General features: G+C 37.9%; 1 protein-coding gene across 1 annotated transcript; it reads right to left on the bottom strand.

The window, feature by feature from the left end:
• Window positions 1–411: 411 nt before the first annotated feature.
• LOC109220035 lies at window positions 412–3,149 on the bottom strand. The gene is made up of 2 exons (XM_019384493.1): window positions 2,916–3,149; window positions 412–1,044 (listed from the first exon to the last, which is right to left on the bottom strand). Exons 1-2 carry the CDS (start codon window positions 3,147–3,149, stop codon window positions 412–414), a joined length of 867 nt encoding a protein of 288 aa, XP_019240038.1.
• Between the last annotated feature and the right edge of the window lie 8,949 nt (window positions 3,150–12,098).

A 12,098-nucleotide genomic window follows, 5' to 3' on the forward strand; every position in this document is an offset into this window, starting at 1 on the left:
CACAAAAGTTATGAGCGGATAATAATGGAGGCATACCTCTTTCGTTTCGGTGTGGCGCGGTGTGTTGAGGAGTAGCATCTGTATGTCGGAGAGGAGATGGGATGGATGTACGGATGTAGGGCTGGTGCCTTTCTCGACTGAAATGGGGTAGTTGATCCCTTCGGCCATCATTGCGGTGATCTCTCCTTGTTTCAATTTGGACTGATGTTAGTCGTTGAGTCTGACCATTTAGGTCGTCCTCATCTGCCCTCATTTCGGCACAATAGGCATTATGGATTTCTTCCCAAGTGGTGGGAGGATATTTCATGAGCCTACTTACCAGTTTTTTGGTTGCTTTTGACCCATTTCTATCTAGCCCATTTTGGAAGGCCGCTACCGCTATCCCTTCTGATACGTTTGGTAGGCTCATCCTTACCTGTTGAATCTGGCTACGAAATCCCTGAGTCCTTCGGCCGTCGTCTGCCTAACGGCGAAGATGTCGTTTACCCTGGCTTCTTCCTTTATCGCTCCCGCGTGAGCGGTGACAAATTTGTCTGCTATTTCTTCGAACGTCGATATTGACCGTGCCGGTAGTTGGGAATACCACGTCAGCGCTCCCCCTGTCAGGGTTTTGCCGAATTTTTTCAGCAGCACTGATGACACCTGCTCTTTCGACAGATCGTTGCCTTTTACGGCTGTGACGTAGTGGATTATGTGATCTTTCGGGTCCGTAGTACCATCATATATTTTCAAGTATGGTGGCATTTTGAAGGTTTTTGGGATAGAGTGGGGGGCTTCCCCTTCACTGTATGGTTGCTCGACGAATCGGCCAACATCTCGTTTTGGTAACAACTTCGGAGCGCCCGGTATTTTATCGACCCTTTCTTGATGCTCCTTCATTTGATCACGAAGCGCTTTGTTCTCATTTTCCATTTCTTCCATTTTCTTTAAGATGGATGCGAGTGCATCGTTACCTGTATCGGCGATAGTATGAGTGTCGCCTGCGTGTGGGGTTTCTAGCGCACCGGCGACAGTTGCGATGTCTGCATGTAATCTCCGATATCCCTTTGAACAGGTTTGTCGAGTATGTTACTCAGAGTGTTTGTCAACCACTCTTCCAACAGCCTTTTCATGGCTGGTGGTGTTTCTCCTGCTGCGGATGTTGAGGCTACCCTCTCGCGTGAGGCAGTCACGCTTTTATGGGCGGGGGGGGGGGGGGGGGGGNCAGGGGGGGGGGTGTGAGGTATTTCCCTCAGGTGTAGCGCTTGGTGTTGCGTTTTCGTTATCTTCCCTACTGGCTTCGTTGAAGGAATCCAGAAGGTTGTTCATGACACCTACTATTGCCTTCAATCTTGCGTCTCCCTTTCCTGCCATTGTCGGTTTTTGCTAGGCAGAGAAGAGGTGATTATCCCTTTCAAGGATCTAGATGAAACTAAAATCTTAGCTTAAGAAATCCCCACAGACGGCGCCAAATTGTTTGACCAAAAGTTATCGAGATCTTTTTGGTTAAGTCAATCAGAAAAGGTGAAGAGGCAAATCTCAGCTAAGAATAGTGAAATCTAGATTGAAAGATATTGAGGATGAATACAATGGATAATGTTTCTTAATACCATGAAATTAAACGAGTAAGCATCGATATGGTAACTTTGAATATCGAAAGATATTGTAAGGACTATTCTTCTTTTACAATTGAATATTCAAGAGAGAGAAAAGATGCCCCATTACAGAGCCTTCCCCTCCTGTTTATAAGGGACAATCCCCTCCTGAACCCTAAAAGGTATAACAAAAAAGAATATTCCAACATATATCCTAATGAGCTCGTGCTGCCCCTACATTACTAGCAATGTCGTACGGTCTCCAGCCGCTACCAGTCATCGCCTTCCTGAACGACCAGAGGACGCCGTGTCGTGAGGGTTCCATCCCTCGTCAGTGGCCGAGGTCGTCCAAATTTTGACCCATACACCATGAACTTCCTTCATGATTAAACTCCGGATTTAAGGTAAGTATTTTACTTTATTTTTCTCTTTTAAATTCATGACATTCTACAATTTGATTTTAAATACAAACAAAGAAAACAAATTTTGATTATAACTCTAATGGAGTTAGTAAGAAATTATAACCACTCGAAGTGATAAAATTTCTATGTCTTGCCATGATCAAAGTCATGTATGATCGTGAGCATAAGAAGTGGAAATCCGTCCCATTGAATTTGCTTCATTCTCATTCCCTTAAGAGAATGTGGTAGCAATATGTGACAAGTCTGAAAGAAGACAAAATTATTACCGTGAAGGTATCAATGGATGTGGACGTGGTAATAGACGAAATTATAATCGTCATCATTGTGATAATGAGAATAATAAAGATTCTCAAAATAATCTTTCACTACGTGAAAGTAATGTTTGTCATCGATTTGACATGAGATTTTGTCAAACACATATAAATGATTATGGTCCATTCATGATGTGAATGTGACAATATATGATTTATTAATACCTAATCACCAATAGCGAAGTGCATCTTCCCAAGCAAAACATAGGGCTTGCACAGTTGTAAATCACTCACCTAACAATATAAATTCTCAAGGTTCTAAAAACCAGATTACAGCATCAATGAACACCATTATTTCAAACTCATTTGATGTATTGGTTGAGGATCATGTTAGTGTTGCGAAGAAGGATGATGAGAATGTGCAACAAATGGTGGATGAGACAAGATCAACAACTGGGACATCTAAAAACACTAAAGAATCAGCAGTATGTTCATTGTGAGAGCAATATTTAGACATAGTGAATCTCTTCTACAAAAGAGCTTGATCTAATGAACTATGTTTAACAATTTTTGTTGATTTCATTTTTTTTCATATAGAAGTACAATGCTATATATTGAACTGATCAGAAGTTGTAATAGAAGAAATACAAGCTATATTTACTCCTTACCTGTGGTTGAAGAGCAAAGAGACCCGCAAATTCTTCGGGAACCGAACCTTCCTTTGACATCACGTAAACCATCAGCGCATTTAAGGTGCCTTCTAGTTGGGATTCCACACGCATAAGCTTTTGTTGCAAATGGTTATATATTGCAGATGATGCACTGTAGCTAGATGAAGAAGCACTCAGATCACTAAGTCGTCCTTTGGTATTCCTGAATGTGTTTGAAGGACCAGCTCCCATACCCATACATCATACTCTCCCGGAGTGCTCTGTCCCTAACATCTTTCCAGTAACATCATTTGGGGAAACTTCACACTCATTAGTATTTCATTAAGTCATAATCAATTCAATTTGTTCCTACAAGCAGATAAAATATTAATTAGTAAGTACAAGATAGTAAAACTTGAGATGCAAAATGTTATACAAAAATAATAAAAATAATGTTATAAAATACGATCCATTGCTTCTCTTATGAGTTTCAATAAATATTTTTCCGCGACTAGGAGTTTTTTCAGTTTCCAAAATCTAAGAAAGAGTATTAAAAATTTATTACAGAACATTTTAATTAGAGAAATAGTAAAATTATTAAATTAATGAAAAAGGTCTTAAAGTACCCCTATCATATGGTAAATGGTTTATAAAAGCCCCCTGTCCATCTATCCGTCTGAAAATATATAGGACGTTATTTCTATTTTCAAATTTACCCCGGCGACTAACAGAATTCCATGTGTGCATCTCATTAACTGATGTGGTGTTATTTCATTTGTCCACATGGGTCAGTGGGGCTAACATTATATTTGGGTATTTTTTACCCATTAAACCGATCCGATCCATTCCTTTTACCTATGGGTCAATCTTTTAACCCTAAACCCACATTTTTACTCGTTTTCTTCCCCAATTTAGAACCTAGGTCATCGGTTCCCCTATTCCCCTTTCTTCTTCCCCAAAATTTCTCTTTTACAACTAATTAAATCTTATCTTTTTCCTTCGAATTTTGTGGTTGGCTGTAAAAGTTCCGCCTTTATTGAATAACAAAAAATTCAAATGTCTGAAAATTCTGTCTCTTCTAGTTCATCACGTCGTTGTGGTTGTGGTTTAACTGCAAATCAATATGTGGCTAAGACTCAATTGAACGATGGTCGTAGATTCTAAAAATGCCCTCGCTTTGACGAGGAAGCTTCATGTGGTTTGTGGGAATGGCGGGATGAAGAGATGCCACCTCATGTGACGATGCTAATCCATAACTTGAATACTTCACTGAAGTCAGTGGAAGTTGAAAGAAATTATCTGAAGAAGTTGGTGGCTAACTTGGAAGATGTTGTTTCTACTGAAAGACTGAAAATGGAGAAAATAATGGAAGAGGTGGAGGGAATTAATTCAGCAAAATTAGAGAATGTTGCTAGGATGGAGGCTCAACTACAGAATATGAAGTTGTTTATTATGTTTTCTTGGATTCTTTGTGTTGGTACTAGTTTTCAAGATGATGTAGTGTAGTTATGTTATGTTGCAGAAGTTTGAAGTTTATGTATTAGGTTCAGATGAAGTTTGAAGTTAAACAACAAAATTGAAATATGAAGTTTGCAAATGTTTATGTATTAGGTTCAGATTTTGTAATTCTGCATTTGTAATGGTTCTCTGTTAGTATGAAATGAAGTTTGTTACCATTCCCTTCACTCTCATACAATATTTTAATTCTGCATTTGTAAAGGTGCACATGCACAGACAATCACAATAACAAATAAAAATATCTCTTATAGATAGACAAGAACATTGCCATTAATCGAGTAGCAAATATAAATTGTTTCAAGATTTAAGCCCAATAAAACATTGCTATTAGACAAGTAAATGTGTGATCCAAAAACCTGTACCACTGTCACAACATTTACTTTTCTAAAAACCTAGAACATAAACAAACATCATGTACTCGAACAGTCATGCAAAAAAAGGATTTTAATGTATATTACATTCATCATTTCTTGCTACACTACTCCCCCTTGCCCCTCCCTTTGTCTCTTCTAGCTTTAAGTTTGCCAATCTTTTTCTCTTTCACACCCAACAGTTGATCTGTTGTCATTGCCTCCTTCCCCTTCCAGGTAGTTCTCTTTGGGGAGTATGGCAGTTTTGTTGGTTGTGAGCTACCAGTGTGATCACCTGTGAATGGTATCTTCCTAGTCCTAGAATTTTGTTGATTCCTACGCTGAAGTCTAGTCTTAATATCAGACACAACCTTAGGCCTCAAAACTGGGTCAGCTTCTGCACCAAAGTCTGCTTGAATAAGCCTTCTTCTGGTCTGAATATGTTGACTTGGCATCTCAGTTGCCTGGGTGTCATGACAGGATTGCTGACTTGGCTGCTGAGTGTCATGACTGGAGTGCTGAGTTGGCATCTGAGTGTAGAGATTGGATTGCTGAGTTGGCTGCTGAGTGTCATGACTAGATTGCTGAGTTGGTCCAGAATCACTGTGTGCCTGTCTTCACCTTCACTTATTTCAAAACCCTTTTCTCCATTAAAATTTTCCTTGCACTTTGAAGCCATCTCTCTATAATCATTGTATAGCTCCATTGCATATGGGCTGTATTCACGTCTCCAACTGTTAACTTCTTCTGGTCTATCCTTTAGTTGATTCATCACCTTCAATAGTTAATCAGTAACATAGTAAATCAGTAGTTAGTCAGTAACATAGTAGTTAGTCAACAGTAGTAAATTAGTAGTTAATCAACAGTAGTTAATCAGTAAAGAAGCAGTTAGTCAACAGTAGTTAATCAGCAACACAGTAAACAAACATTTAGTCAGTTAGTCATCAGTAACTTCACCTTCACTCTTATATCCTCAAGCATCTTCACAATTGGCTTATGTCTAGCTTCAAGAATCCAAGAGTTGAAGGACTTTGTAAAGTTGTTGTCCACCATTGGGTTCATACACTGGGTATCAAAGTAAGCTCTACACCAGGTTACTGGAGGATAATTCAGCAAGTCCCTGACAGCATCCTCAGACACTTCACCTAACTGTTTTAGCATGTCCTTAAATTCCTCCTCATATGTGCTCCAAGAACACCACTACATTAACTTTTTCATCTCATCAGTATTCCAATTTTTGCTTCAATATTCCTTGCACAATATCTGTGATATGATTGTGGACATACATTCCTTACAGCATCTAATAGACCCTACACATAAAGAAACACTACATTAACAAAGAATATGCTAAATGTAAAAATCTGTTGAATGTAAAAATTCTTAGCATATGGTAACATACCTTCTGCATATCTGACATGAATATATACCCTTCACCATCTTTCAAGTCCAAAGAAGCCTTCAAGTTCTCCATGAACCACTGCCAGGTTCTCTTTGTTTCCTTATCCATTACAGCCCAAGCTAGTAGATACACATGCTTGCAAGAATCTTGAGCAACAGCAACTAACAACATCTCTTTGCATTTGCCTTTTAAAAAGGTTCCATCTAGACTTATAAAAGGTCTCAAACCTGCTTTGAATCCACTCTTGAGGGCCTGGAAACAGACATACATCCTCAAAAATCTTCTCTTACCTTCCTCCATTGCATCCTTGGATATTTGTATCACCACATCAGTAACAAGGTTGGTTTCTCTCAACTCTTGAGCATATGCCTCCAATTTGTTGTACTCATCCAAGTAACTGCCCTCCAATTTGTCTAAAACCATTCTCTTTACCCTTTTTAACTTTGAGTCAGTGACATTCAAACTAAATCTATCCTCTAAATCAGCCTTCATCTCTTTAATCTTAAACTTAGGATTATTTTGAATCTTTCTCTTAAAATAATGTGCTAAAGCAGCAGGAGTAGCTCTTCTGTTCTCAGACTTCACCACAGTCATGTTCATCCCTCCAAGTTTTTATCTTTACCCCTTGATCTTTGCCATCTTTAGAAATAAGACATTTAAAGGGACACCCAATCTGACACTTGTATCTAAGTCTTCTCCTATCACTCTTATCTACCTGAAGGCCCCTCATATTAGACACAGCATAATAACCAATAACCTCCTTAGCTTCAGCAAGATCTTTGAAAGTCATACCTTTTTCCAATATTTTATACCTATCAAGTTGGTCAGTTACCCATACTTCTTCTGCCTCTCAAATAAACCTAGGGCATCACTATCATAATCAGTATCAACACTTTCAATATATGTATCATCTTCACTACTATCACAGTCAGAAGCTACAGCAACAGGTACACGATCTGTTGCTGCTGTAAACTGGGTAAATACAAGAACATTTAGAGTATCATCCAACAGGTCAACACCAAATAATTGTACATCGGTGAAACCATCATTAATTAGGGCTTGATTCTTCCTAATCCCTTCATCCCCATCTAACAAAAAATACCTCCCAGAAGGGTCAAGAAATATCAACTGTTGTACCGCAACATATCCTATCACTTCAGTGTATTCTTTACACAAATCAATATAAGAGAGATGGTCTACTTCATAACCACTCAACACGTACACATCTCTCTTAGTATAAGACAATGTAGGTTCCAATACCCACTCACCCCCATAATTAAAATATAAGTTCACTTTATCCACCATCCTTCGGATAAAATCACATGCAACAACAATAAAAAGGGCAAAATGGGACCACATCAGCAGTATAATACAAATCGACAAAAAAATATAAAGATATGAAACCCCACCATCAGTTAAAAATACAAATCGACAAAAACCCTAGCTTTAATATGTAGGACTAATACGATAAGGACCACCAAAAATAAAAGAAACATAAAAAATTCTAGAAAGGTACAAAAAATAGCTCAGAAAACATAAAAACATCACATGTAGCAGACATAAACTTGTCAATTCCCAAATATTCCGCAACCCTACAATTTAATAACTTTAAGCTGTAAATACTTACTTTAATCGAACGATAATGCAAGATATCGCTGGAAATCAAAGTTCTTCCTGTTTTGTGCGCACCAAATCTGACCAAACCATGAACCCTAAAGAAGCCCTAAAATCGCCATTGATAGGTTAGATAGAAGAAATGAGAGAAATGGTAAAAATGAATATTTTGTCTGTAGGTTTAGGGTTAAAAGAATGACCAGTAGGTAAAAGGAATGAGTCGGATCGGTTTAATGGGTAAAATAATACCCAAATATAATGTTAGCCCCACTGGCCCACGTGGACAAATGAAATAACGCCACATCAGTTAATGAGATGCACACATGGAATTCTGTTAGACGCGGGGATAAATTTGAAACTAGAAATAACGTCCTATATATTTTCAGACGGATAGATGGACGAAGGGCTTTTATAAACTATTTAACATAGGATAGGGGTAGTTTTGGCCCTTTTCTGTTAAGTTAATGTGCATGCCAGCTCATGTCGTCTTCTCGAGATAGCTTTTGATCCACCAATATGCGGCATTTTTTGCTTCTTTTGATTTTCTTTATTTCTTCTACAAAGCTCCTATCAACAAAACAAATACAAATTAAAAAAATTCATCTTCATTTATTTATGATGAAACTTGTTAAAATAATCTGAATCTTACCATTGTTGATGATTTTTGACGGTAAGCAACAAAACTAGCCCATTGATCTTTATTTATACCTGCTGGTACATTACTTAGAATTTCATTTTTGCTTTTGGCTGGGTCAAAATATTCATTCCACAACTTCTTCCTATGTGTCGCCCACTTCTTCGAAATACTAGCATTGCATTATCTGTATACAATGTACTCACTTACTCGAAAATCAAATCGAGGCTTCAAATAAAAAATATAAGTCAGTTTTTTCATGTGTATAAAAATCTAGGTGCAATAAGTACATATGTATGTAATAACACTTTTACCTTCAATATTGTTTCATAGCAGTCTTCCATGTACTTCTTAGGCATGCATGATGGCCCTGACCACTTCTCAAAACTAATCGGGAATAAATTACAATCAATTGCCAACGTTCCACAATATCCAACGAGCAATCCCTGCGCTTCACCATATGCTGCGTTGTAATCATCAAAATCCACAATGATGTTGTAACGACATGACTGATCGTTTTGATCAATTTTGTCCGGTTTGGCAGTTTGAGGTCACGAGTAGCTTCATATTATGTGTATCGACTTACGTGCGCAGTCCGGGCGTGAAACCGGAAAGCTTTTATGTGAAAATATGAAAAATATAGTAATTTCTAGAGTTAAAATTTGGCTTTTAGTTGACTTTGGTCAACATTTTTGGTAAACGGACCCGGATTTGTATTTCGACGATCCCGGAAGGTTCGCGGTAAAATATGAGACTTGGGCGTATGCCCGGAATTGAATTTCGAGGTCCCTAGCCTTAGAAAATATTTTTTGAAGAAAATTGTTGTGTTGGTTTTTAAAGGAAATAAATAAATGAATTAATGTTTGAACTCATAGGTATCGGGCCCGTATTTTGGTTTCGGAGCCTGGTACAAGTTTGTTATGATATTCAAGTCCTATCTGTGAAATTTAGTGAGAATCGGAATTGATTTGACGTGATTTGGATGTCCGGTTGAAAAGTTAGAAAATCATGAGTTTTGAGGTTAAATTCATAGTTTTTGATGTTATTTTGATGATTTGATCGCACGAGCAAGTCCGTATGATGTTTTTAGACTTGCATGCATGTTTGGTTTGGAGCCCGAGTGCTTGGGTGAGTTTCGGATGGGTTTAGGCTATGTTGCGCTTGTTTTTGGATGCGTCATCGTCGTTTCTTCAAGCAAAAATAATGCCATATTGAGCAAATGAGATCCAAATTCAGTTTTTATTGAACCATTAGATCTGTATCAAAATTATGGAGCCATAGGAAAAAGAATCATCGAATTTGGACATTGTATGAGGGAGTTATGCTCATTTTCGTATGGGAAAAATTGATGATATTTGGTGTGGTCGCAAATGCGTACTTTTCCATCGCAATTGCGATGCCCAGTTCGCAAATGCGACTTCTGCCACCCCTACCTTGTTCGCAAATTGCGAGGGTTCGCAAATGCGACATCTGAGGCCTGTTAAGTGAGATTTTTGACGAGATTTTCACCCATTTTTCAATTTTCTCAAACCCAAAACCTCCATAGACGATTTTTTCAAAGAGCCAAACTTCTCCGAATCATTGGGTAAGTGTCTCTAATCAATTTCCAACTATATTTTGTGATTATATTTTAGATTTAACATCAAATTCATGAGAATCTAAAGGAAAATTTAGGAAAAATTGTGAAATCTTTAAAAAATGTAAAATGATGATTTGAATGACCAAATGGTATCGGAATTAGATAATTTTTGTATGGGTGAACTCGTAGAGGAATGTGTGTTTGGTTTTTGTAAATTTCTTCGGGTTCCGAGGTGCGGGCCCGGGGAGTTGACTTTTGTTGACTTTTTACAAATTGTATAAGAATCATAGTTTTGTCAATTGAAATTATTTTCTCTTGCATTGTTTGATGTATTCAAGGCGTTTTTGGCTAGATTGAGCCGAGCGTAGATGAATCGGTAAAGGAAAAGCTAAATTGAGTATTGAATTGGCCAGATTGAGATAAGTATCTTGACTAACCTTGTGTGGGGGACTTCCCCTTAGGATTTGAGTCTTCTATGTTGATTGTAGTTCGTGTACGCGAGGTGACGAGTGCGTGCTCGGACTTATCTGTGTAAAATTAGTCTTTTAGAGTTCTTAGAACTTATATTCACTATGTATGAATGTGTTCTTGACATGGCTGAGTTTCCTATTTACTAGTTTCACATCTACATGCTTAATTGGAAATAATTGCTTCATGATTCAATCTTATTGCTTAACTGACTCCTATTTGATTTAATTGAAGAATTTTGCCTCTCCTATTGTTATGCTATCTTTTCATAGCTGTTTGCCTTATTTGAGAATCATTGTTATCCTTTCTGAAATTTTGCATAGTCTTAAGTGAAGCTAAAGATCACCTTTCCTTAATTGAATTATCGAATATCCTCAAAATTGTCGAACCTTAAAAGGAGTTAGATAACCTATATCTTTGTTGACTTCCCCTTATTTGGGACTACTTGACTCGTGTGTATTTCCTTATTATTGACTTGCATATTGTGGGATCGTCCCTATATGTTAGTTTTCCCACGTTGAACTGTTCCATTTATGCCAGCATTCTTTTATATGGTTATTCCTTGTGAGCTGGTTCTACCGCTTCCTTGTTTTTTACAGTCGTTAAGTTGATTTACTTGTCTTACCTTGTATTATTTTCATTGTTGTTGCTGTATGTATCGTGGTGATGTACGAGCTTTCTGTTGTACTGTGACAGTTGTTCTGTTGGTTGCGCTGTGTATTTACTTTGAGACTACGAGATGATATCCCGGGATATCCCCCCTGCATGTTTACTTTGGGACTACGGATCGGTATTCCGAGAGATCCCCTTGCACGTTTACTTTTGGGACAACGGGACTGAACCTGGGAGATTCCCCTGTACTGGATATTTACTTTTGGGACTACGGGACTGAACCCGGGAGATTCCCCTGTACTGGATATTTACTTTGATCCTATACCTGTGTAAAACATTATAGGTGATGTCCGTTCTATTCCTTATACCTACTAGTTGGTACAAACTATGCTAGGACACTTGCACAAGCATACACGTGGTTAATCACCCATATCGGGTAGGAGGCTCTTTGAGATTTCTGAGTATAGACGCACACCCTTGTTATTTCCCTTCCATGTGAGAATGACTCTTTTGGGGCACGTGAGTTGTCAGTATGATCAGGAGCTGTGATGAGGGCACAGGATGCCAAGTGTTAGGGTTCAGGTATTGAAACCCGTATTGTATGATTGAGATGAGGTGTCACATGGTGACTGATATGCGAAGGTTATCGATTTGAAATGATTATATTCGAAAAGCATTTATTTTGAAAGAACTCTTTTTGAAAAGAACATTTATTTGAATGAAGTATATTTCGAAACGTTTTTATCACTTGAAAGGTTTGACTATTTGATTGACGGTTGCTGGTTAAGACTTAAGGTGAAAACTATCGGAGTTGTTGACTTATGACTTGTCTTTACTGTATTTGTGATTTCGAATTTGGGTTGTATTCTCGCTTACCTTTCCGTGTTTTCCTTATGGTGTTCCTCTGAGTACTTGCTGTTTTCTTTCCTTATTTTTAATTATTGTATTGTTAGTCGTATCGCGTAACCTCTATATAAATATCATGATCTGCATATTAGACCTGTAGGTGTCTTGAATGTTCCTCGTC

The sequence above is a fragment of the Nicotiana attenuata genome, unplaced genomic scaffold (assembly GCF_001879085.1).
Source record: "Nicotiana attenuata strain UT unplaced genomic scaffold, NIATTr2, whole genome shotgun sequence".
NCBI lineage: Eukaryota > Viridiplantae > Streptophyta > Magnoliopsida > Solanales > Solanaceae > Nicotiana > Nicotiana attenuata.

What these genes read in the sequence shown, in the direction of transcription:
- LOC109220035 (XM_019384493.1), bottom strand. Translation starts at nt 3,149, where the DNA reads ATGGGAGCTGGTCCTTCAAACACATTCAGGAATACCAAAGGACGACTT. An exon ending in TCTTTGCTCTTCAACCACAG is followed by an intron (nt 1,045 to 2,915) that starts GTAAGGAGTAAA and finishes ACCTGTTCAAAG; the next exon opens with GGATATCGGAGATTACATGC.